Source organism: Asterias rubens, chromosome 2 (assembly GCF_902459465.1).
Source record: "Asterias rubens chromosome 2, eAstRub1.3, whole genome shotgun sequence".
Taxonomy (NCBI): domain Eukaryota; kingdom Metazoa; phylum Echinodermata; class Asteroidea; order Forcipulatida; family Asteriidae; genus Asterias; species Asterias rubens.
Genome location: NC_047063.1, coordinates 15,971,721 through 15,998,782, shown reverse-complemented (window position 1 = coordinate 15,998,782; position 27,062 = coordinate 15,971,721). Strand labels below are relative to the sequence as shown.

The 27,062-nt window shown below is 38.6% G+C and overlaps 2 protein-coding genes across 2 annotated transcripts; both read left to right on the top strand.

Moving 5' to 3' along the window:
* The first annotated feature begins 1,519 nt into the window (after positions 1 to 1,519).
* On the top strand, positions 1,520 to 16,959 carry LOC117306945 (protein DD3-3-like). The gene is made up of 14 exons (XM_033791533.1): positions 1,520 to 1,657; positions 2,958 to 3,199; positions 5,919 to 5,996; positions 6,780 to 6,972; positions 7,422 to 7,604; positions 7,771 to 7,963; positions 8,589 to 8,761; positions 9,484 to 9,730; positions 10,333 to 10,395; positions 11,736 to 11,893; positions 12,987 to 13,130; positions 13,871 to 13,942; positions 15,255 to 15,429; positions 16,762 to 16,959. The coding sequence occupies exons 2-14, from the start codon at positions 3,062 to 3,064 to the stop codon at positions 16,952 to 16,954; spliced, it is 2,010 nt and encodes a 669-aa protein (XP_033647424.1). The 5' UTR covers positions 1,520 to 1,657; positions 2,958 to 3,061; the 3' UTR covers positions 16,955 to 16,959.
* A 4,496-nt stretch (positions 16,960 to 21,455) lies between these two features.
* On the top strand, positions 21,456 to 26,653 carry LOC117307396 (neurofilament heavy polypeptide-like). Its single transcript, XM_033792137.1, has 3 exons — positions 21,456 to 21,520; positions 22,744 to 23,355; positions 24,738 to 26,653. Exons 1-3 carry the CDS (start codon positions 21,456 to 21,458, stop codon positions 25,351 to 25,353), a joined length of 1,293 nt encoding a protein of 430 aa, XP_033648028.1. The 3' UTR covers positions 25,354 to 26,653.
* The last annotated feature ends 409 nt before the right edge of the window (positions 26,654 to 27,062 follow it).

The following is a 27,062-nucleotide window of genomic DNA, read 5'->3' as shown; positions in this document are numbered from 1 at the left end:
ATTCATAGAAACATTTGCAAACAAACGAAGCCCACCATGCAAGGTCCTTGGATAACCGTTTCCGTGTTTTTTGTTGTTTTTTTTTTTTACAAGTTGAAACAACTGCTCATTTCCAGAGCTTGTAGTTGTCATATTATTAATAGCCTCCGGGAAGCCGTTCGGGAGTAAAGCATTTTGAGAAACATTCCACTTCGAAGTATAAGGTGTTATCTGTGTATTCTTGTTTTTCGGCGATATCAAAAAAACACCCAACCACCGTTGAACTGTCTTCCCCTTTGTAATGTCGCTGCCGGTGGGCCTATCCAGTGAGTGAGCGCTCAAAAGTAGTGTTTTTATGATTGCTTTCAATATTGAGAAATATAGAGCAAAAAGATCAAGTCTTGCGTCCTCGCGCGCACGGGAGTCGAACCCTTCGTGAAATTTCAAGTGGGGGCTCCTGTGTGCATTATATTAAACAGTCTGATATTGCCCTGGAATGCATATGGAGGGCCTAATTACTAATAGAGAAATAGCCATACTAGGTAGGCCTAATTGGACGAAAACCAATAATAAAAATTAAAAAAACAAAAAAACAAAAAACATGATCTCAGCCGGATCATCCGCTGAAATTCAGGATGTGGCACCAGGTTAGTGTATTGTCGAGTCTGACAGTATAGTTTCTGTTCATGCGGCTACACCAATTATGGGGAAACTGTACCAGTATGGCATTTGCGTGGGCTAGGCCCCCAGGCCTAGTAGCAGATTGGTGTAAGTTGGTTTTGCCTTGAGTGGGGATATGATGTTGCATGAACTTGACCATAAACCGCGGCGACTCGGTGGTGCCGCCGATCTACATCGAGTTACACCGTCCGCGGCCGCTGATACGGTGATTTCTGCGATTTTTATCAATGTCCCACTCATTGTATGCTATACAGGTCGTCCAGTCCGTGGGGTATAACTTGGGCATTGGAGCACCTGGCCATTAGGGCAGCGCATTTTATTCAATTTCTGTTAAAACTTTTTTTGTGATGATTTTCTCACGAGCTGAGGAGATTTTTCAACTTTGAAAAGGAAACACCTGCCCGTAAAGGCCCGCCCACGTCCCGGCGTTTGATTGTTCATTTTGACTATTCTAAATATTTTACCAACTGATTGCTTAAGGGGGGGGGGGGGGGATTGGAGACAAACATGCTGGCACCATAGAGCTATAAGTAGCTTTATGGCTGGAACAAAGTTAATTAAGAGAGCATTTCCGTGTTTGCCTTATGGACCCGTGTGGAAAACAAACAAAAACTCCCTTTTCGAGTGAGGTCGAATAGCGTCTGACTTTGTGATTTTAAATTGTCTACAGTAATTCCTTATATATTCATGTTTGAAGATTTAAATTGTAACTATTTTTATTGATCAAATTAGGCCTGCTACCTTATAATAGCAATTACGTAATTGTTGGGAACAACTACACCCTGCCCAAGCGAATGCGTCACTGACATGACGTCATCACTGCTTGTTGGAACTACTTTTACCTGACAAATCACCAACAATCATTCATGCGTGACGAGTCAATGGGGTCGCGGTTTTCGGGTTGTTGTTGCTTTTACGTGTGATGTGCATGCGGACTGCTGTTCTCTTTACTGCACATTTTGCATTAGTGGGAAAAGGCAACTCACTGCACAAGGTGGTAAGTAAGATTCTGACAACGTTGAAACCTATTTTGCACAGTTTTCCATGTTATGAATGTAACTATCTCTGAGTTTGGCTCACGAACGTTCCGGTTACATTACGATTTAATTTGATCTGTGATTCTTCTTTTCACTGTTCTTCACCATCACTGCGCTGTTGTAAGTTATGTAATCCGGGTTGTGTGTTTTGCGCAATTTGAAAATAGTGAACAGACATTGACAATATTTATGTGGGATTTATTGATGTTCAAATCAATGAGCTTTAACTAAGACGAAAATAATTCCTCTTGAGGAATGTTAACCTCCCAGTGTTAGTTAGTGTTACAAATGAACTCTAGTCTAGAATCAGTTCAGATGGAACTTGGAAATTAAGTCTCTGTATGATTGGCCTGCACTGGTGGTGTATTATTGAATATGAACTTCAGTTCAGAATCAGTGCCTTTCTTCGAATGGAAATGTTTCTTTGGGTGGAGGATAACACAGATCTGGTCCTTGCTTCATGGTTTGAACGAGACCCAATGACTGGGGCACTGCACTCCTTTTAACAAATCTGACACCTGCAATCGTGCGACCTTTATTTCTTTATAGAGGACTAACGCGCCCCCTTACTATTTTGGTTCTATAGGTTTGAAGTTTATTATATCAGTGAGCTTCCAGCCTTGAAACTAATCATTTCTTTCCCGGATGATCACCAATCATGACTTGTATTTACCTCATTTATCAAGGGAATCAAAGTGTGTTGAATCGGTTCTCAACTAGTGGTTTAAACCCGCCTGGTTCTTGATAATGATAGTTTTACCGAGACGAAGTCGAGGTAAATTATCTAGAACCAGGCCTCGGCGGGTTTAAACCACTAGCTGAAAACCGATTCAACACACTTTGATTCCAATTCATAAATACCTTTTCGGTCCAAAAACATCAACACTTTTTGGTCAAAAAGTAAAATAAATGCAAAGATTTTAATTGATTTCTTTCAACACAACACCCCTCCAGCTATGAAATGGTAAGGCTTGCGGGCAAACAACTTCTTATAAGGAGATTGCTGTGCGCGTCGCGTGTTTCGCGTGATGTGGCACAACTGTCCCGGCCGTTGCTCTCGACCAATAGGAATGAAGAAACTGCCTTATAAGCACAGGTGCAAGCTCGCGTGTCACGCCCATGTTTCAACACTTTTAACTGGCATGACTGGTGTTATTATCATCCGTTCAAACAACCCCTCGTGATGCCCTCTCGACCAATCAGAATGGATAAACTGTCTTAGGTATTTATGAATTATTGTTAAAACAATTGTTCTTTCAGATAAAACTTAACTACTTGAAGGAGGAGTAGTTAAGACTGCTTTTATTTGGAACAATATCCAAACCCAATTTCCTGCAATCAGTTGGCATCATTTGACAAACAAGATGCGCTGTGTAGTGGTACTACTGCTTGCAGTGTGCATCAATGCTGATGTGTACATGCACAACCCGAGGGGCTCAAATAACAGGTTAAATGAGAGATCTGCTAACCGACAAAATGGCAACAGAATGTTTGATTCACAGGTGAGTCAGAACCTAGCTGTAATAATATAATTTCAGCTCTTAGAAACTTAAATACCAGCAGTGTTACAATCTTCCAGAAGCCCCGGTCCCGACGTGCCCTCCTGGGCCTGACATCCGCCCTGGGACAGCGCACACTGTATCAGCTTTGTGATGCGCTAATTGCATAGTGTATGGAAAAGAAAACAAATTACAAGTATCTCGTCAGATGTGTTGAAAGTGTCACCCTTCAATTTGTCAAAAACCCAAAATGTTTGATGGCGTTGCAATAACATTGCAAATTATTGAACTGAGAACATATTTACTTAGTTCATTCCTGAAATTGGATGATAGGCCTATACAATCAAAACAGCATTGAATTTGACCTTTGACTACCACAAACTTCTTTGGATTGTACATTGTGCAAACAGACCCACTTTTTTTAATGTCAGATTGCATTTTACACCATTACATTGTGAAGTTAGAGGCTTATAATTTCCTCCACTTTTATAAGAACTCTATCTATTGGGAAATCAGGTGCATCAAAAGACTTTTTTTTTTTTTACATTGGAGCCCCTCTGTAAAGTAGGCTCTGATGCAGCTTACATTATAGATTTGGTTAAACAGTGTTGAATTCACAGATTGATATTCCCAAAAGAAGTCGGTATTCTCCCTTGGTGTATCCCATAATAATGCATCAAATAACAAACCTGTGAAAATTTGGACTCGTTGGTCGTCAAAGTTGTAGGGAAATATTGCAAGAAAAAAACACTCGCTTGTTGCATCTAGGTGTGCAAGTTCAGATGCATGAGAAAGGCTTTAGGCTTGTTAGACCTGTAAAGGCATGTTAGGCCAGGAAGTTTGTCATGCGTGCCGCGCTTTTTCTATGGTGCAGAGGAGTGTGATGCATGATGGGACTGAGCATTTTCTGGATATTCCAATGAGCATGCTTGATACTCTTGCCCATCCCAGCGCCTTTGGTTAAGGCAATGCACTGGGGACAAGCAAACATGTTTGTATTTCAGCAGCTCTCTGAAATTGGGCCCAGGTAGAAGTGGCCTTAAAAAAAACAGGCACATTGCGGCCCTGTTTTGGTTAAACGATGTAAGTCATTTTTTTGAAATTTTGAGATAAAGCCATTTCCCAGTAAAGTGAGGGCGCTCTTTCCGATTCTGAAAATCTTATCGTCAACGGATGAGTGGTTCAGAAGATACAAACTGTATGTTGACCTGTACAACTCAAAGTTTGTGACTTTAATTCACAAAAAAGATGTATGTCACACTTACACTTATTTTACAAACTAAAAATATGGTAAAATGGTGTATCTCTCTGACATACACCATTTGAGCAAATTAATCAACATCCCAAATGCTTTTTAGTATACCATTGTTATGCACCAGTTTGACGACATACGCTTTCCTGTGAGTGTGCATTATTTCGGTGAAATGATGTATCTTTGAATAAACTGTAACAGTTTCTTCAATAATGTTCAAAAACTTATAACAAAATATGGAAACTTATTTTCAATTATTACATTAGTGAAAAACTTTAACAAAATGACAATCCAATATTCTGAAACAAAAAGGCAGTTATTTCAACTTTAAACCTATTTTTCTTGAAATTAGCTTTTTTGAGATACATCGTTTTACCAAAACAGGGCCGATTGGTTCAGTACATATTGCACTGTCAGTCCTAGCTGCCATGCCGGATCACTTTATTGTTGAGAGCATGGAGTTACTACCCACTCTCATCTTATTGCCCTTGGGCACCAGGAAGTGAAATTTGCAGTCATTGTTATTTAATACTGACATACAATAAGGGGTGTTTAAAGGCTATTTAAAACCTGATGTACAACAACAGGTGATGCCATATTTCCCCCAAGTAGGATTATCATGTACCCCATTGAGGAAGAACAACGACCTGCATTGGGCACTGTGTCTAAGAATAAGGAAATAGATTGCTGTAGATTCACTTTGTTGACATTGCTATCACACTGTGTCTTGGAATAAGGAAATAGATGAGACTAGATTCACTTCTTGTTGTTATCTCTGTGTGTTGGAATATAAGGAAATAGAGATGAGATGCACTTGTTTGTTGGCTTGTTGAACTACCTTGTGCCATTTGAATCTACTGTCTAAAGGTTTCCTTCTTTGTTTAGATTAATAATGGAGATTACAATTGGTGAACCCATAAATCATTAAAGTTGAAAACAAAGCAACATTTTAGGTTTCCTTATTTAATTGTTTATATTAATAATGGAGATGACAATTGTCGAACCCATAATATAAATTAAAGTTGAAAACAAAGCAACTTTTTTTTCTCACTGTTAAACATTATTCAACAACTTGTCCTCAACCTTAATGTATAAAGTAACATGTTTTTTTTTATAGCTTTTGTTACAGGCCCTACTTCATGTATGCTAATATTTTTATTGTAAATTACATTGCCATGTTATCCTCACTCCATAAAAATTATGCTTTTAAATCTTTCAACCAAACGAAAGGATTAACAATATTCTTTGTTCCCTTGTTTTTTAGTGCGCAGAATAGCATTATTTATTTAATTACATTTTGGTGGGTTAGTGTGTGTGTAAATCGATCAGTGACAGTTAGACCTATGGTATATTTATAGACATGTCAAATACAATTGTCAGAAATTGACAAAAACTTGCCTTCAAAAGGATTCGCAAAAAGGGGACGCAAATTTTTGTATCAGTTTTTATATATTTTTTTTTTATTCTCAGAATAACAACAGAGGTGGTTACAATGTGGGAGATTCAACTGAAAATCCTTCCAACAGTGAGGACCAGCAGTACAGGATGGTGAGTATTACCATTACCCCCCCCCCCCCCCCCCCACCCAAGTACCACACAGCCCAATGGACTCTACCAATGAAAAAAAAAACACAAAAAAACAAATCTATCTCTGATTAAAATGTACTTACATCGTAATATCTGGCATGCTCTAATCTCCATAATGTCTTAGTAAATATTGCTGTACCTCATATGCCTGATTGCGAGTCGAATTCTCACTGGTCCGTTCACCATCAAGTGCCATTATGCTGTTTTGGCTGTTCAAGCATGCACACCAGTATTCACTCAATATGCATTAACATGAGTAGACTATTGCATGGGCAACAGTCATGCGCAGGGTAAACATGAATGCGTAGTAAACTATCGTCTTATATGCCTACTGCTTTATATGAAGCAATCTTTGAACTGTTGCACAGCATGCAGAATACGCATGGAAAGATGGTAGCACACATGTCAACCTGCCTTTTCCCAAGCTTAATGGTGCCAAACTAGAAATGAGGTATTTTGTAAAACAATCGTAATGAACATGGTTTAATTTGGATGGACAATCAATATTAACTCCCTCGGTATTTGCAAACTAGTTCCCTTGGCTTCCCCTACGAAACTGTTTTGTCAAGCTCTGATACCTGGGGGGGGGGGGGGGGGGGTTGGTGGTGAGGTTGACTTCGACTGTTCACCCTCAATGTATTTGATTGTATAGCCTAAATATTAAAGAATCCACTTTGCATGACATTTATCCTCTTTTAATCAGTTTATACAAGTAAATCATCTCACCTGTGCTCCCACTCTCAGAAATATTTTTCCAGTGCGGCCTACAAGACAATGACGGCAAACGGTGAACTGACCGGACAGGGTCAGAGCCTTATGACCATGGAGTGGACCAACCAGCACGGCTGCGGTGGAGATGAGAACACCGACCCGCATAAACTCAATTGTAACATTGTGTTGCAGTACATGTGTCAAGAAGACGCTGCCACTGCTACAGGTAAGAACCCGGGCCCAACATCGGGCTTTTAAGCAGCTCTGTGATCTTATAGGCCCTTACTAAAAGAAGAATAGTCATCTACAGTGATAAAAGGGTTCATTTCAAAACAGCTTGAAGGCTGCTTCATTCTGACATTATGAATTAACATGCAAATTTTGAATGCTAAACTAGTATTCATCTCCTCAGACAATATATTATTTTGTAGACATTGTTTTACTAATTTCTCAAAAACTACAGCACCTCAGCAAGTTATATTTTAGGGGAAGCGTTTTTATCACCATTATCTTCAACCGGTGTAAGTTTGATAAAAATCTGTTGACTTTGTGTTTTGTGTCAAACAAAAAGTACCCCACCCCTTTAAACAAAACTATTTGACCGAATTGAATGATCTTCCACATGAGACAATCTGTCAAATTTTGATATTAATTGTTTGTGCATCCTATACCCAGGTGATGATGACACAATCCGTAATGGCCGCACAACCAATACCCAGGCTCACACCAGGATCAACAATCTGAACGAGAACCAGAACGCTGCCAATAATCGCAAGAACAACAACGTCAGAGAAGACCGTGGATTGCATGAAAAATGGGACTGGTATGATAAATGCTACAACAGGGAACGTAATGCTGGTAAGATACTTATTATTCTTAGATTTTATGACCAAGGGGCATGGAGGCAATCGCCTTCATTGTCCCATGAAGTATCAGGCTTGATTCACTTTTCTACTTATCCACATAAATGTTTTGTTGACCACGAGTATTTATAAGTTTAATAAACTTGCTGTTTACTTTCCAGGGTTGTTCACTGCTGACCAGAAGCTGAAAACCAATAACGGTAATGGATACAGCTCGGCAATTTACACCCGGCAGAATCCCAACGGCAACAGACGTGGCTATGAGTGTCCAGAAGAGAGAGACTATTACCCTTACTGGCACCCCTCCCCCTGGAAAGACATGGCTATTCTCGTCAGCAACACAAGCTTGTGCGAGTGAGTGATGTTATACATTTGGGTCACACTAAGTAGTATTTGACCTGAATCAAGAAAGGCACTTGACACGTTGGTAATTGTCAAAGACCAGTATTCTAGAAAGCTTGGTGTATTCCAACATTAAATGAATAAAATTTAAAATCTGTGAAGAATTTGGCTCAATTTGTCATTGAAGATGCAAGAAAAAAATGAAAGAAAAGCCACCCTTGTTGCACAAATTTGTGTTCTTTCAGATGCCCGAAAATGGCTTCAGGCCTGAAGTCTTTAGTAGATTCAAATATTTGAGTGTGAGAAGTTACCTTTTGTTTCAAAAACTACATTACTCTAGTAGAAGGAGTTGTTTCTCACAATGTTGTATACTACCAACAGCTCTCTGTTGCTCGTTACCAAGTAACTTTTTATTCTAATTTATATTTTGAGTATTTACAAAGCGTGTAACTACCAAAAGCTAGCCTAGGACTAGTCATACCTCTTTGTATAATCTACCCAAGGGCCTTTGAATCAGATATCATTATTATTTTTTATTATTAATAATAATAATAGTAATAGATATGATCCTACTGGTGTGCTATGTTTTCATTGTGTGTCATCGCTTTGAAAATGTATTTTTTTAATCAACTTCTAGGTTTTACCAGTCAGAAAGTTACAACGTAATGCAGAAACATGAATGTGTGGAAACCTATGGCAATGGTAACACTGGTGACCGCAAGCACTGGTCTCGATGGAACAATGAGGCAGAGTGCACGGAAAATGGCGGCCAGTGGTTGGCCTTCACCAACTATCTAGAGAAAGCGCCACGTAAGTATTTACTACCATCATTTGAAAAGTGCATGACCAGAAAGGATTGATGCGCAAATATTTAAGAGTTATTTCTTGAGCCCATACACTAAGCAACTGCCCACCATGGCATGCCAATTTTGAAGCAATGTGTGATTGAATAGCCTGCTGCAAAGTCTAGTAAACCCTGCACCATATGAACAAGTACATGTGTGTAGGTCAACCCTTCGTCTTTCCCTCGTCTTTCCAAGGATCATGTATCATTATCAGGCCTGTATTAGAATTGTAATCCCCATCTAAAACTGGCATGATATTATTCTTCCTACTTTAGTCTGATTTACAATTTTTATTGCCATTGACAAAATCTGAAAAACTTTGATTAAATAGCCTATAAAATACTATTTAAGCGGCAAGTCTACACCAGGCATGTACTAAGTCAAGTTGTCCTACTTTTTTTCTGGGGACCAAATATTATGCCTGTATTAAAGGGTCTGGGTACTTTTTGTTACACAAAACAAAATGTCCGCAGATTCACTTTTTACAGATTATACTTGCACATTTTGAAGATAATGATAGTAGATAAAAACTACAGCACCTCAGCAAGTAATATTTTAAGGGAAGCTTTCTACCATCATTATCTTCAAATCGTGTTAATTTAATGTATTAAAATCAGTGGACATTGTGTTTTGCGTCCACAAAATAGTACCCAAATCCCAGAAACAATTTCTTTGATCCCACATCAGAATACAATACTGCTGCAGCTTGTACAGCAAGATCTGGTACTGATGGTGTACGCTACGTATGGGGTCGTCCCGAAGGAGAGATGACAGAGCAATGCCTAGTAGCTTTAGATCCTCCAGATTGTCAGCCGGCCCCATGGACCAGGGTTAATCACCTGGGGAATACAAGGGGCGGAGAAGCCAGTCAGTATGAATGGACTATGCCGTACTTCCCATCTGGAAACACACAAAGATGCGTTACACGACTTAGGTAATTGTAGTTGAAATAAAGCTGTCAAATTCTCTTAAAGGGATTGTGTATGTTTGGTAATAGACCGATCCATTAGGCTCCTCCGCCCACGGCGCACGTGTGAGCAAGAACACAAGAGCCACTTCAATGCCATTCTGCACAACTCTGTCGCGCGCGCCAAGCATACGCACACGCATGTCGGACCTTATTTTGTAGGACTTTTGGTTGCGCAATGGGTTGTGATTGGTCAATACGCAATGGGGCGGACCTTAATGGATCGGTCTATTGGAACTTACTGTTTGTTTCAATCCTGTGTAGTTAGCTACATGTATATACCATAAAACTAACCTGTTAAAATTTCATTTCAAAAGTTGTTAGCAAAGAACAATTTCCCTTCTGAGGAGTTTGTTTTTTACTCTTTTGCTTTAATCTTTCCTTTAGGGTTGCTGTAGTTTTTTTTTTTTTTTTTTTTTTACATGTTTTAGATGTACATGTTCTAGATTTTCCTCATTTTTTATTTGTAAAATGAAGGCCCCCAATGATGATCTGTGCAGAGGCTTGCCTCAATTCAAATCGCTATAGTATATAAATGTATATTTTTTTGAAATTGTGATTCATTACAGATACAACATCACCACAGATGACTATGATCCAATCACTACAGATGCTGCCCAAAACCAAGACGTGTACGTAGATTTTCTGCATTTTCTGTGTATACCCTAGTAATATGTGTTTTTTTTTCAACCCCAAATTTAATTACATTATTTTCAAGAAGAAAAATTGTTGAATGAAATATTTGAGTAGTTTTCTTTAATTCTTTTAAAAGGTTCTCCTATATGGACAATACTGATTTATTATTGATTCGTTTGTAATTTTTAAGATAAAGTATGTTTTTTACAACACTTGGTTATGTTTTGAAGAATATACTCATTGTGTTTCATCCATATATCTATTTTGAGGCATAACTTTTAAAGATTGGGTCAAACTTTGGTAACAATTTCAAAAAGAAAATTGTGCAATTTTTATTCTGAAGCCTAATTGTCATGAAGATGGTAACGGTAGAAAGAATCCTGTGAAAAGTTGTACTGAAAAGTACCGCTTCTTGAAAAAACAATAAGAGTTCATTGACAATTTTGAATCTGAGAACTGCTTCGAGCGTGACTCGATCTTAGATTTCTTAGGGTTGGTGTCCATTCGGGAATGTTGCTGACAGAGATGGGGAATGGGGTTGGTATCCGGCTCTCACTTTGATAAAGTGATTGGATCCGACACTCTCATGAAAATATTGTGAAAGAATCTGCGGTTTTCTTATCAAGTAGACAATGTAAGAATAAACTATAAATAATAATTTGCAGGTAACAACCATGTTTTAAATCTCTTCTGAGGAAGTGGTGGCTCTGAAGAGATCAGGTTTGGTCTTGAAGTTTTGAAAAAACATACTCTGCTCACCTTCAGTAGAAAGCCACCACTCCCTCGAAGGAGATTCAGTACATGGTTCTACCCGCAAGTTTACTATTACTTATAGTGAATCTTGTTATACACATGTACATCACACCGTGCCAAGCTTCATTCATCACTAAAGTAGACACTGTATGCAGCTGAGACTTTTGCATGTGACTTTTATTGTCGCTGACAAAAATGAAACGATGACCCTACCTTTAACTTGATTGATTACTTTGATGTACTATATCACTGGGTGCGAACCCCGGTCGTGACACTTGTGTCTCTGAGCAAGACACTTTACTGTAATCGCTTCTCTCCACCCAGGGGTAAATGGGTACCTGTGAGGGCAGAGATGGTTCTTGTGATTGGTTTAGCCGAGTAGCGCATATATTGCACACAGGCTGTATACTCCCCAGAGAGCTGAGACGGTTTGAGGAATGATTTAAGGCCCAGTGACCAGGGTTAATAATGTCGGGAAGCGCTTTGAGACACCCCCGGGCGTGAAAAGCGCTTTATAAAAACAGGTTATTATTATTATTATTGTTATTTTTACTATTAATATTATTTTTAATATCCATTTCAGGAATGGAGGTGTCATCTCCCCTGTTCAGCAGAATCCCTATGTTGATATCGGCGCTGATCGTCTGGCCCTTCGTCTAGCCATCAATACAGCCCAGTTTGGTCGCACCTTCCAGGATCGTTCCCATGCTCTGATCATGATGCCACGCCCAGCTGGTGATGGTTAGTACGAAGTTTGATGTCTCTCTCTTCCCTAGTTAGGACTCGGTCAGCTTAATTTTTTTAAGCAGGAAATAATGCTAAGCTAAACCGTTTGTGAAGAAAAAATAGTGGTGTACCAGTTCAGATCAGTTTTAATGACATGGTATTTTGGCCGGTGTAAGCCATTACTGCTGAGTGACATTTTCTCATAGCTGAGCATCACAGTGTGATGAAATTCATCCCTGTATTTCAATGTTGGTACACTGTAGCTCTGTGCTGCTATGGACTTAGATTTAAGAGAAATAACAATTCCTACCTTCAGCTCCCCTGAGTTATCTTTATCTTTAATGGTGTTTCGTGGCCAAGCAGATTAGAATGAAGGACTCAAGCTCTGGCGTTCCTGATCACTAGCTCTGGCGTTTCTGATCACTAGAGTGTGGGTTTGAGTCCCGGTCATAAACACTTGTGTTGTGTAATGCCTTAAAAGAACCCAGTGTACTTAACATAAAGCGCAGGGGTTCGCCTCGGTGTTCCTGGTTTGACTGGTAGCACATTGTGCCATAGCACCTTGTAAACCATTACATGGCTCTTTGTAAAGGAATAGGTGTCATATATACTTCAAAACGTAGCTCTGCATACTTTGCAGGAAAAAATACTGAGCGCTTCATCGGGTGTGATACGTCCATCGGGTGTGATAAAGCGCTATACAAAAACTAAGTACTAATAATATTTAGACATGTTTTTTTCTTGTAGCCCTCACCAAGAGTGTCTTTAAGCCATGTTTTTTGTCGAACTGGCTTAAACAAAAACCGAATCAATTAAAGGGCTGCTTTGGGCTGCGATGTTTGACAGCATTCGTCCACAACACCAGCATACTGACTTTGCATACATAGCAGTGGATGTGTGTAATCTATACTGAATTTTTTCACTGCACCGAAGTCTTAAATGTAATACCTTTGTTTTTTGGAACCATTCGCTTGTTTGAATTCAAAGTTGAATGTTTCTCAAACTGCTTTATACTATCGAATGCTGCTGTAGGCTTCTCATCAATAGTTTTGATTGTCATTAGTTTCAAGAGTGATAAACCCAGTTTCATACACTTTGATACTCACAGATGTGAATGCAGCCAAGATCTTCAATTTGAATGTCCGGGGGAAGCGAGGTAACATTGTGCAGACGTTTCCAGCAGTAGAATACGACTTCATCCCCAAAAATTTGGAGATTAATGCTGGTGATCTGGTGCACCTTCAGTGGACAGGTGAGTTTAAAGGCACTGGACACTTTGAGTTTAACTAAAAATGTTTAGCATAAACACTTGGCATAAAGCAATGAAGAGCTGTTGAAGTGATGTAGTTTTTTGAGAAAGACGTAATTTCTCACTCAAATATTTGAATCTGAGAAAGACTTCAGGCCCGAAGCACTTCGAACACATCTGAAAGCATGTACACATTTTTGCAACAAGGGTGTATTTCCGTGCAATATTTTCTTGCAACTTTCATGACCAATGGGAGACTTTCTGGGACGATAGAGGGCAGCAGACTTACCGGGTAAATCCATTGTTCTCAGAATTATGCGCATGTTCAGAACTACGTAAACAATGGAAATTTACCCGGTATGTCTGCTGCCACCTAGTGTTGGAAAGTCTCCTATTGAACCAAAATTTTCTCTAAGTTTTTAAAGATTTTATGCATATGTTGGGATACACAAAGTGAGCATCCTGGCCTTTGAGATTTTACTAAACGTGTCCAGTGCCTTTAATACACAATTGCAGTAAAGCGATTAAAATCAGGCACATTCCTTTATTTCCTTTTTTTTTTATGGCAATGGAAAACTTAACAATACTTTATACAAAGTATAGTAATTTATGTGCTAGGTAGTTTTATTTTGCACATTTGGTTTATGGTGGATTTCTGATGGCAAATCATGAAGGAATTGAGCATCTCTGTTATCGTCCTAGGATGTTGATAATGAGTCCCATTTAATTTGATTTGATTGCAGGATCCAATACCCACAATAATCAAGCACCAGGAGGTGACGGTCAGACTGGTGATGCAGGAGAAGGAAGAGGAGGTAAGACGTCTATTTGCATTTCTGGTTGTGAAGCCCAGGAGCTGATATTACGAAACGCTGGGATTAATCCATAGAAATAGAACCCGGAGAACGCTGAGCTGTGCCGCCCTCTGTGATGGCAAATGATCATCACACGAGACGTGTGTATGGCAAAATGAGCATCACGTGACCACGTTTATGGCATAATGGCAAGACGACATCGCAGATAAACCGTTTCTAGTGTTTTCATTGGCCAATGTGATGTCTTATGTGTTGTCTACTGTATGGCAAAATGGCAAAATATTTTGCCATACACGTGTAAAAAAGAAATCGTACGCGCATCCTTAAAATGGTCATACAATGAAAACGGACACACAATGACACACTCGGTGTTCTCCGGGTTATGTTTCTATGGATTAATCCTATCCTGATTTAGGATGAGTAACCCGTCCTAATTTAGAACGAGTTCAATGCGTCCTAACATCTATTGATATGGAACTTAACTCGTCCTTAGTCCCAAGACTAATCCTAAGTTAGGAAGAGTTGTGTGAAATCGACGGCAGGACTCTTAGAAAAACAAAATTTATCAATGTAGATGCACTAGTCAAGAGCCTAAATGTAGAAGACACTGAAGAAGTTTAAGTTTTAGATGTGGCAGGACACCCCGAGAACTAGTCCAGGGAAAACCCTTGTAGTCAGGTAGGGACGTTAAAGCACAATCCACATAGTGCCCCGGTGGGATTCGAACAGGGGTCCTAGAGATGGAATGCGAGGCAAGACAACACTACCCCAAGCTGACCGCCCTATTATTTGCATGTGGATTAACCCTTTAGAAATCACACTTGTAGCGGCCACAAGCAGCTTGTACCCAAATGCCACAAACGGCCGCAAAATTTGACCTACTTCCACTCATATTAAGAGATCAAAAGGTCATGTCTGGATATGAAACTTCATGTCTGGATATGAAACTTCATGTCTGGATATGAAACTTCCCAAATAAGATTGCTATCAATGTATCCCAATATCTGAACACAAAACTGAATTTTCTGTTTCATGTTATTATTAGTGACATTTTACTGAAAAAAAAAGTGAGTAAAGAAATGAAAAATATTACCACTGTCTGTTTGTTTTGTGATGTTTATACAGAAATGAATTGTCTCTAACGGGTAAAAGCATTACCTATAGCAACACCTTTAGCAATCACTAATAGCCACAGCATAGCCTGAGCTAACTATTCATACATTGCCTTTCTCTTTTGAATGTCCTGTTTTAGTCTTGTACTGCCAAAAGGCTGACCCTAAAATCAAGTTATTCTCTCTCTGTATATATGCAGGCACTGACCGGACTAACATTGTGCAGATGTTGAATCAGCTTGATAACTATCCGATGCCTTTTGAGCAGAGTACGATGTGGACCGATGCTACAGTGAAATGGATTTACTTCCAGGATACCCCTAACATTACACCTAAGGACTTGGCAGTCAACATAGCAAGCTCGGGATTCTACCAGTAGGTTAAAAATCAAACTCAAATAATTGTGGGTTTTTTTCTGAATGGGTCTCTGGGTGTTTGTTTGGTATTGTTGTTGTTGTTTTTATGTGTAGATTTGTTTGTATGGGTCAGGATTATGAAGCCATGTCTATGTTAAAGGAACACGATGCCTTGGATCGGTCGAGTTGTTTTTGAAAAGCGTTTGTAACCGTTTGTTATAAAATGCATATGATTAGAAAGATGTTTTAAAAGTAGAATATAATGATCCACACAAGTGTCACTCGAAATTGCGTGGTTTTCCTTTTACCTCGTTGACAAACACGGTCGGTCATTAATGGGAGTCAAATTTTTGACTCCCATAAATGGCCGACTGTGTTAGTTCGCAAAGTAAAAGGAAAACCACGCAATTTCAAGGCAAATGTGTATGGATGATTGTGTTCTACTTTTAACACATCTTTCTAACCATATGCATTTTTTAACAAACGGTTACAAACGCTTTTCAAAGACCAACTCGACCGATCCAAGGCAACATGTTCCTTTAATGGCTGCTACTGTGGAATGATCATCAAGCGAGTGTGCATTGAGCATAAGGTGTCCATAGCAACAGCCAGAGCTGTAGTCACAAATTTAGACATTGTCTAATTGAACTCTAAATGACAAATTTTGGGCCCCAATTTTCAAATTTGTATACCCTGTTTCCAGATCCTGACACCTGGAGTTATTATACCTGGTAATTTTTCCCCTTTTGGTATAATTTTTGTAACTAGCTTCATTTCCCATCATTCAACCACAGGAATGAAGTTTTGTTTCTTTTCATAACTGAATTGGGATGCAATAATCCATTTGCGAATAATGTCTGGTACATGACTTGCCTGATCACAAGTTACCACTTGAAGTTGAATTCTTCAGACTGCTACATTACAAGAGAAGCCAAACACCCATACACGATTTTGAAGGAATGTGTATGGAACAGTAGTACCAGGCTTCTGCTTATTTAGAGCTTACTATACAAAAGATTGCCCTAAACCATTTGACATAGCAACTGTCTCTATAATAGTCTGAGGAATTCAATTGATAGCTGTAACTTGTGACTATAAAACAAGTCGTTGTACCAGATTTTATTCAAATGTAACTCGCATGTGACCTATTATTGTATTTGAGGTTTAGCTTTCAGTTTATTGGAAATCATTTTGTTTGTGTAATCTGGACACAGACATAACAGCAGTGGTAACGCCAAGGGGGTGGGGCTGTCCCCTCGCACCACCACCTGAAAAGTCCTTACTACACCGCAGCATGAGAGTTTGTGTCTTTCTAAGAATGAATTTGTCTAATATTTCTTGCCCCTTTCAGGTGTATGGAAGCAGCCACCTGTGCGTCTCAATCTGTGGCGAACAAGAACACGATGAACAATCTACTGAACAACGCACCCGCTTCATACCCAGGAGCACTCATGCAATTCGCAAAGGGAGAGTATTTCTACATGGGGAGTCGCAATAATAACTTCAGCAATCGCAGTCAGAAGGGCAGACTTATGATCAAGTAAGGTGGCAATAGAATGTCCAGTTGTCTTGTTCTAAAGGGATCTTTAGAGAAACCAGGGATGGGTTTCACAAAGAGGTAAGATCACTCTTATCTAGGACGAGTTACTCGTCTTAACTTAGGACTTGCCTTAAGTTTTTAATAACTCCTAAAGCGTCCTAGGACTGGTCCTAAGTTAGGACTGGTCCTAAGTTAGGACTATCTTTGTGAAATCGATACCAGTAATTTTTTAATCTTTTGTTGAAGTTACACTGTCACTAAATTTGAGTGAAACAATACTTTCACCGGACAAATAACCCCAAATCTGTTTGTAGAGCCTGTTGATGGGCGAGCCTATGTGTCATGTGGACACCCAGTTAAGAATACGGGGACTGCTGTTCACTCTCCAGCAAATTTAGAATTCTGAATTATTTTTTCAAATTCTGGCTACTTTGGTCAAGAATGTCAGAAAGACAAAAGCTGCAAATTCAAATCCAATGTTTCTGATAATACTCCTCCTTCGTTGTTATTAGGAGGTGTAGTAAAAGCTAAATATATATTGAGTCTATTTATGGTCCCTTAATAGAGTGATTATTTTACCGATTAACATTCTGTCATGGTGTTTACTTTTTTAATATGTAGTTGTTTTGCACTTCAATTGATAATGATTTACAAATGTAAACACCTCCTACCGAGTACAACTGTCAGCACTTTTTATATTTTTTTATTTTTTACCTTTTACCTTTATTAATATTGTCTTTCATATTATAAGTATTAATAATTGTTTTGTATCACTACAGAACAATAAATCATCACAACATTCCATTAAAATTAGTGAAACTTTCAAGGTCTTGTGGTTTTATTTTTTTTGCTGGTCGAGGCAAATCAGTTTGTTAACTGACACTCTCTGAAAGATGAATGCATTTCCAATGACAGTAATATTTTGTGCTAAACTTGTCTGTCCGAAACTCAACATACATTGTCCTAACACAAGCCATTAATGTTGTACTTAAATGTATATCTTTATGTGGGCATGACCATGCATCATGAAAATATAACATACAGTACATAAAAATTATTATATTGTCACAAATAATATTCCTTAATATGCTTATTTTTAACCCTTGCATTTATATATTTATGTTATTGTCACCAACTTGGAACATGTTTCAGTCTATCAGTTGTAGATTTAATTTTTTTGGAAAGGGCTGAGAAAGAGTTATAATTTGTATATTTGTAGACAGATTTGTGTTTATTTCAACATTTTATATTTAGCGTAATTCTGTTAAAGGTGTGTGTGGACATAGTAATTAAGATTGATGATGCTTTTTAACAATATTCAAGCTAAGTGGAGAGTATTTGTCGTAAAGGTTTTGAAATCAGGATCTGATAGAAGTTTTGATTGTTGTTATATGCATTTCATATGATGTTTTTTTTGTACAATTCAACTTAAAACATCCATGCCTTTATATGCAAGACATTTATTTTACTTGTCATAGCAATACATTTTCATTTTATAAGTCTGTCTGCTGGTTCAGACATTGGAGACAGTTGGAATAAATACTTATAGAAATCTTTAACGCATGTCATGGGTAGTGAATATCTTTTGTTTATCAAATTTTGCATTGAAAGAAAAAAAGTTTGCCCTAAAAAGCAACAAGGCTTGTGTACTTATCCAAAAAAAAAAGCCCTACAAAGCAACAATTTTTGCCCTAAAAAGCAACAAGACTTGTGTACTTGTCAAACTTTGCACTAAAAAGCAACACAATTTGTCCTTCAAAACAACAAGGCTTGTGTACTTATCAATGTTGCCCTTAAAAGCAACAAATTTTGCCTTGTGTACTTATCAAATCGTGCCCTAAAAAGCAATAAATTTTGTCCTAAAAAGCAACAAGGCTACTTGTGTACTTGTCGAATTTTCAAACGTTGCATAAAAAAGCAACAAATGTTGCCCTAAAAAACAACAAATTCTGCCCTAAAAAGCAACAAATTTGCCTTGTGTACTTATCAAATGGTGCCCTAAAAACCCAACAAATTTTGCCCTAAAAAGCAACAAGACTATAGCCTTGTGTAGTTATCAGTTTTGCACTAAAAAGCAACAAATTTTGCCCTACAAAGCAACAAGGCTTTAGCCTTGTGTACTTATTACACTTTGCACAGAAAGCAGCAAATTTACAACGAGAAACCAGCCAAAGATTGCAATACCTGTACAACGGGAAACCAGCCATACATTGCAATACATATTGCATGAGAGTTAGCTGGTCTCTAGTCTTACAACGAAAAACCAGCCAAAGATTGCAGTACACAGTCCATAAGAGTTAGCTGGTCTCTACTGATACAACAGGAAACCAGCCAAAGATTGCAGTACATTGCATAAGAGTTTAGCTGGTCACTACCTTTACAACGGGAAACCAGCCGTATATTGTAATGAGAGTTAGCAGGTCTCTAACCTTGTGAACTTTTCAAATGTTGCCCTAAAAAGCAACAAGCCTTGTGTACTTATCAAATGTTGCCCTAAAAAACAACAAATTCTGCCCTAAAAAGCAACAAATTTTGTCCCCAAAAAGCAACAAATTTGTCCTAAAAAGCAACAAGGCCTTGTGTGCTTATCAAATGTTGCCCTAAAAAGCAACAAATTTTGCACTAAAAAGCAACAAATTATGTCCTAAAAAGCAACAAGGCTTTGTGTGCTTATCAAATGTTGCCCTAAAAAGCAACAAATTTTGGCCCAAAAAGCAACAAATCTTTTCCTGAAAAGTAACAAGGCTTTAGCCTTGTGTACTTATCAAAGTATGCCTTAAAAAACAACAAATTCTGCCCTAAAAAGCAACAAGGCTATAAGCCTAGTGTTCTTATCAAATGTTGCCCTAAAAAGCAACAACTTTTTCCCTAAAAAGCAACAAGGCTACAGCCTTGTGTACTTGTCAAATGTTGCCCTATACAAAGCAACAAATTTTGCCCTCAAAAGCAACAAGGCTTTTATTAAGCCTTGTGTACTTGTCAAACTCTCAACAGCAAAAAAATTGGCCAAAAAGTGCCACAAATCACAAGGCGTTAGTTCAGTAGTTTTATCAAATAATGGCAAAAAAGTATGTTCAGGGATCTTATGAAATTTAGGCAAAAAAGAAAAGGAATTGTATCAAAATAATGCCTAATAGTGAAAAAGATATAGTTCATTAATTTTATCAAAAAAAGGCCAGAAAGTTTTGTAAAAATATTACGGGGTAAGTTCAGGAATTTTTTATCAAATTTAGGCCAAAAAGTTAACAAAATCACAAAGTGCTAAGTTCAGGAATTTTATCAAAATAAGGCCAAAAACAAAACAAAAATTCACAAGGGTGTAAGCAATTTTAATAAGATGAGGCAAATTTAGGCAACAATATTAAAAAATCACATGGGGTAAGTTCAGGAATTAATTTATCAAAAAAAATCAAAAAATGTAACAAAACTAACAAAGGGTTAGTTCAGCAATTTAGTCAAATTAGGCATACGAAATTAAAAAATCACAAGAGGTAGGCATGTTACAAGTTCAGCACTTTTATCCAAATTGGGCGAAAAAGTAAGGAGATCTGAAAATACCAGACACGGAGACAGAAATGGCAACTTGCTGGAGGATGTAGACAACTAATGTTTCATTCTTTAAATGGCTCAAGATTTTTGCAAGCACCACTGAAGTTGTTGTTTTGCATCTTTTGTAGTAATAATAAGCCTTGCAAGGCATTGTTCCTGCAATTGTACTCACACATTAATTTTATTATGTCTACATATTATACCTTTAAGTGGGATTTAGGATGGGCTTTATGCCATGATTACCATGGTGTTCTATATTATGATGACATTGAAAAACATAACTTACACAAAATGTGTTCATTGTAAAATGTGTACTTCCCCCATCCCCATTAGATTTAAAGTCAGTCGTCTGTGGATCATAGTCTCCAGTAGTGATGTTATATCTGCCACAAAACAAACATGCGTATATTCAATCCAATTTCAATTCAATTCATTAAGGTTTATTAAAGATATCACAAAAATACTCGACAGAAGTTAAAAAGACTTAAATTGGCGTGTTTACATTCATTATTGTTAAAAATTACAAAAAACAACAAACTCTGACTTAAAAAAAAAAAAAAAAAAGCTGTAGGCATGAATGCACAAAAAATGCTAAAAGTTTGATTAAATTAGATTAATAAATTAGATGATTAAATTAGATTAAAATGTGATTAAATTTGATACCCAAAACTATACCCAACTGTTAGAGATACTTGTTGATGAAATCACCGTTTATTATACAGTCTCACTAATGCTGGAACACTAGACATATGCAAGAGCTCTAGTTCTATTTTATTGAATAATGTAACTGAGGAGAGGGACGAGATATTAAAACAAATTAAGGATAGGTTGAAAGCAACGATCGAAGTGGTGTGCGCACGGGTCAGAAAAACCCTTCATTTCATTTTGTTAGGTATTAACCGTCGCGGCTATGAATAAATATATAACTAGAGAGGGCGCACTTTATTATTGCCAAAATGGCGGAAGAATGCGTTATTACAACTTTCGAGGCACCTGAGGATATTTCCAGGCCTAGATCAGGGTAAGATTGATAGTTTTCTTACGTGATGTGTTTTGCTTTTAAGACTGATAACTTGTGCAGCTAAAGACAGTTGAAATTTGCATTGCCAGTTGGAATTACTGCGTGCTTTTGACTGTCAAATTTCAATACTTTCGCTGCATTCAAAAACATAATAATTATTATAATTTCAATCGTGCACACCTTTGCTTGGGCTTTGCAAATGTCCAGCTCATGCAGTTTGCCCGCGCAAAATTAGTAATTTGAGTATTATCTTTGTTCGTACCTGGCAGAAATCAAAGCTGCAGTATATTATTTCCCCATCATACAATATTTTGCTTTGCTATCCCACATCGTGCTGCATTAAAAAAAAAGGTCCAATTCGAATTCTATAAAATCACCCACCACTGACTGAATGTCAGACAACACGTCCGTCGGACAACTCGTCCGTTCAGACAACTCGACAGTTCGGACAACTCAACGGTTCGGACAACTCGACTTTGAGACAACTCGACGGACGGACTAGCACTGCACAAAGACAGTGTGTACTTTCTATTCAGATCTCCGCCCTGTCCTCGCTGAGTGTTATTAACATGTTTAATAAGAGCAAGGGAAATGTAAAATTCAACTTTGTGATGTAGGTACTCAATTTCCAATAGTCCCAATTAATTAGAAAAACCCAGAGTATCAGCGCCCCAGTAACTGGGTCTAAATCCCTTCAAATAGAGTCTTCATGTGAGCACTAGGGGGGGGGGGAGGGGTAGGGGGATGACAAGTTTCCCTAACCTCATGTATGAAATTGGTGCAAACAAAACATATTAAAATACATTGCATTTGAAAACCTTTATGGGCAAAAATGTGTCAATATCCAAAATATAATGACATTCAAAAGTTACAAACAACAATGAAATTAACAATAATGCACCTGGGCAGGACTGCCACGAGTACATAAAAAAGGGACAGAATCGGGCTTATAATGTAATCCTGAATAAAATACTTGGGTGCCATTTTTTAATTAATGGACTGAGTTGGTTGTTCTGAAATACCTACACTGCTCAAATGAAATACTTTAAATATTCTAAGTAGATGCCAAAATACAAATCTTGTTGGTTTTTTAATACTTTCTGGATTGGTTTATTTAACCTTCAGTTAAAGATGTACAAAAATTGTGTGATAATACTTGGAGAAAGTGTTCATGTTTATTTTACCCAACATCAAGTAAACAGAGTTTGATTGTACCTTTGCAGATCCGCATCCGGCTCTAGTGACAGTGATGTATCACCAATCTGCAAAATCAGCCCCCTAGTGGTTCCTGTACATTCAACTTCACCCCGTCCCCTCACACCCAAGAAGCGACACCGTGCTGAGATGGAGCAAGAACTCAGGAGGCAAGAGGAGGCCCTCAGGGCTGAGGTGGCAAAGCCAACCGTCAAGGAAGCCAAGTCACCCGCAGTGGATGTCAAGAGTGGAGGAGCAGTAGAGACAAAACCAGAAAAGGAACTCCCCATGAAAAAGAGGAATTCAGAACTCAAAGAGCAAATGGCGTCAGAGACTAAAACTGAATCAAAGGATGAAAAACCTGCTGACAAGGGTGAAGAGTCTGAAACCAAAACCGCCTCAAATGTAGAATCTGAAATATCAAGCATGCCTAAGAAGTCCAAACCTGATGGGACAAAACCTGCTAAAAGTTCAACAACCCCAAAGAAATCCCCCGCTGCAAAGTCCCCAGCTGCAAAGGCTTCTGTGTCTCCTGACGGTGGGGCTGATGGCGAAGTAGTAATTCCTGATGGATGGAGACGTATTGCTACTCAGAGAATGCAAGGCGTGAGTGCTGGGAAGGTGGACGTTTACTACTGGAGGTAATAACAAACTACATGTAGATGGCATTGCTTACAATTACAATCGAGTCTAAATAGATGGATTGCAATACGCGTCATCGACCGCCCTCTTTTCTCTTACTCAAACATCAAAGATGGCGGTCGATGACGGAACTGCAATCCATCTATCGTAAGCCTGGGTGACTAGTGCAGGTATTGAAAATGTCGCAACCGTTATTGCTTAGTTGAGTCTTGACTACCATTTTTTTCCACTGCAGGGTTAATCGTGCAGCCATGACTACTACAAATATAATTCCAACTTCCTGCTTGGTGAACCAATTGTGTGGTTCACAAGTATTCACAACAACATAATTGACATTTACATGTACTTTCCAAACACAATCAGACATCAGTAATACAATCCTTCAATTTCTTCATTGTGAATTTTACTATATTGTGACTGAGGCAAGCAATATCCTGCAATGCAGCTTGAGAATTAAAAATTAGTCGTGACTAGTGTCAAAATCGTGACAATTTGAGGCACGGCTAGTCGATTAGTAAATTTCACTAGTCACCCAGGCTTACTAAATAGCCTCTGGATAAAGCTCTGGCTGACCACATGATCCTGGGAGTTTCAGCTGCAAAATTGCAAGGAAAGCTTAAGCCAGAGTGAAACTCTTTCTTTGATTTCCTGCATTGAGTTATATAGTGCATGTAGCAGCATGTCCACTAAGTTTTTGTAAGTAAACAAATGAGTGTACTTTATAAAACGACCTCGTGGAACAAATTTCCTCAAATTGCTTCACAAAAATCCCCCGTTTCTGTTTAGACTTAGCATGCACTTTTTTTCTTGAACAATTAATATGACGCATGTACATGTACATTGTAGAACAGACAAAACACGTCTATTTCAACTACATGTAAGTGTTGGTGTGCAAATTGTGAACTGATTGGTCTTTGGGTCTGTGTTAGAATGAGTACAGATTCATGGAAAAGGAATCAGGGCCCAATTTCATGGCTCTGCTTACCCCCAAATTCTGCGCTTACGATCATGATTCCCCGCTCACGTGCAAGCGCCGAATTTCTGCGCTAGCCTTGTAAGCGTAGAATGCCTAGTAACGTGGAGTACGCACGCGCAGAAGCCCAAATTTGCCGCTAACCCGTGAAATACACTTGCCATAAGCACAGAATTCCCTGCTTCCGTAAGCGCCGATTCTGTGCTTTATGGTAAGCAGAGCCATGAAATTGGACCCTGATGGAGAAATCCATTAATAGCACTACATTTTAAGTTGTTTCTACTTTTGCTGCCGAACCTATTTTCCTAAAGTTCTAGAAGATCGCACCAAGTGATGAAATTATTATCCACACATCAAAAAAAATATTTTTATCAAGTGATTTTCTGTTTGTACCTTGTTTTCACACAGTCCTACAGGAAAAAAGTTTCGTTCTCGCCCTCAAATCCTGAGCTACTTGGAAGAGGTAGGCTCCCCTTTGTCCGTTGAGGCCTTTGACTTCAGGTCAAAAAACGCTAACGCTAGCCCTGCAAGGATCAGATCTCCAGCTCCAGAGAAGACGAAAAAAGTGACGCCGAAAGCTAAGGTAAAAGAGTCACCTAAAAAGGCAAAGACAAAGACGAAGCCGCTAGGTCGTCCCAGGAAAAACAGTGGAGGGAAGTCTCCAGCAAAGAAGACACCAGCTAAGAAGTCTCAAGTAAAGAAGTCTCCAGCGAAGAAGTCTCAAGTGAAGAAGTCTCCGGCAAAGAAGTTGGCTAAACAGCCAAGGAAGGTGATGAAACCACCGCCAGATACTGGCCCCAAGAAGGCCAGCCGAGCCCAGCAACTGCAGAAGCTTCTCGTTAAGATCAATTTCCAGAAGCCAGGAGACATACGGGAGATGTCCTCTGACGAGTCGTCCAATGTCTCAGAAGACGACTTTGATCCCGGCACTACGGAGGAAATAGACAATACAAGTGAAATCAGCGTCACCCCTAGCCCTCCTCCAACTAAGAAAATGAGACGGCACTCCTCACCAATTGACTGAACTTTGACTGAATCTTCACCTACGCACTGACCATTTTGATTTGTTGACAGGCCTTGAATTACATCCTTGAACATGCCGAAAAGGGCAAGGCTATTTTCATTTTGAATTGGCACTTTCATTTGAGAATCAGGCCTGCAATTATACAAGCCGATGTTATTCATTTACATGTAGGTAAACTTTCAATAGACCCGATAAATGTAGATCCAAGATCTATGTCAATCAAGGATTATTAATCTGTCTAATGGTTGATGCAGATAGTTGACCAAACTCCATGTGGTAAAAGTGAACATAGTCATTTTTATTTCAAGCTGCTGTTGATATTATGTGTGGTTGTAGGATTTTAGTTGTTTATTTACTTAAACTTTAAAATTATGAAATGTTCTTTTTCTAATCAAAGTACATGTATTATTGTTTAAATTACTATCCCTCTCAGAATTTTTGTACCTGTTATTGAGGTGATTAGCCTTGAAGCGATATACAAGTATTCCATTCTGTTACTTCACTGAAATGAAGTAGTGGACCTCAAGACCCAACAGAAGCCGTTGCGTTTGATGTTCATGCCGACTGCGTTGATGGCTTTTAGGAAAAAATGATTTATTACAGGCCCCCTTTCCAACACTTCATAAGAAGCAAAAATTGTCAGGGCAGAGTTCATCTTTAACGACAATCCACTGGCCAGAACTTTACTCACTACTGGTCCGGCTGTCTAGTTCAATTTTGAAAAGGATCCACATTTAATAATAGACTAGTGAGAAAGCTGATCGGCCAATGAAATCAAAAGATAGCTGGTCCTTCATTGCCAGTCACTAACAAGTTTGTCTACTTCGGTTTTCATCACTCCAAGCCTGGAATTTCATCTTTGAAAGGGCAAGGTCGCTTTCATTTTGCAAAGGGCACTTCTGTGGGAAACCTTTGTAAAGGGAACTAAGGCCAAAATCAGGGCAACAGTGTGTTATTCCCGGTAATTTCAGCGGTCGATTTCATGAAACTTTAATCAACTGCGTAAGTCCACTTGCGCAACGTTGCACATGTGGAATTATGCAGTTGTGTAAAGTTTCGACTGAGATTGACTGCAGGCCTGTCAGTCATTGAATTTGAAGGATTCTGTTCCAGTCAATTACCACAGAGAGTTGGAGTCGGTTGCTGTGTTGGTGTGAAGGTAACATTGCTGTTGCGAAACAAAGCATCAAGACTTTGAGCTCTGAATTCTTTGCATTTGAAACAACTGTTAAAGGCAGTGGACACTATTGGTAATTACTCAAAATAATTATTAGCGTAAAACCTTTCTTGGTGACGAGTAATGGGGAGAGGTTGATGGTATAAAACATTGTGAGAAACGGCTCCCTCTGAAGTGACATATTTTTCGAGAAAGAAGTAATTTTCCATGAATTTGATTTCGAGGTCTCGAAATCAACCATCTAAACGCACACAACTTTGTGTGACAAGGGTGTTTTTTCTTTCATTATTATCTCGCAACTTCGATGACCGATTGAGCTGAAATTTTCACAGGTTTATTATTTAATGCATATGTTGAGATACACAAATAGAGAAGACTGGTCTTTGACAATTACCAATAGTGTCCACAGCCTTTAAAGAAACGAGCAAAATCTAGTTTGATTGTATCAATAGCTCAACACCCAATCCAGTTCCATTTTCAAATTTTGTAAATATCCATTACTGAAGTTTACTAAAGGGACATTTTTCTTTCA

Excerpts from the sequence above, each read along its gene's own strand:
- LOC117307396 (XM_033792137.1), top strand. The coding sequence starts at position 21,456 with ATGGCGGAAGAATGCGTTATTACAACTTTCGAGGCACCTGAGGATATT. Across the intron at positions 21,521-22,743 it reads ATTTCCAGGCCTAGATCAGG|ATCCGCATCCGGCTCTAGTG; the intron begins GTAAGATTGATA and ends GTACCTTTGCAG. Across the intron at positions 23,356-24,737 it reads GTGGACGTTTACTACTGGAG|TCCTACAGGAAAAAAGTTTC; the intron begins GTAATAACAAAC and ends GTTTTCACACAG.
- LOC117306945 (XM_033791533.1), top strand. The coding sequence starts at position 3,062 with ATGCGCTGTGTAGTGGTACTACTGCTTGCAGTGTGCATCAATGCTGAT. Across the intron at positions 5,997-6,779 it reads AGGACCAGCAGTACAGGATG|AAATATTTTTCCAGTGCGGC; the intron begins GTGAGTATTACC and ends TCCCACTCTCAG. Across the intron at positions 7,605-7,770 it reads CAACAGGGAACGTAATGCTG|GGTTGTTCACTGCTGACCAG; the intron begins GTAAGATACTTA and ends TTTACTTTCCAG.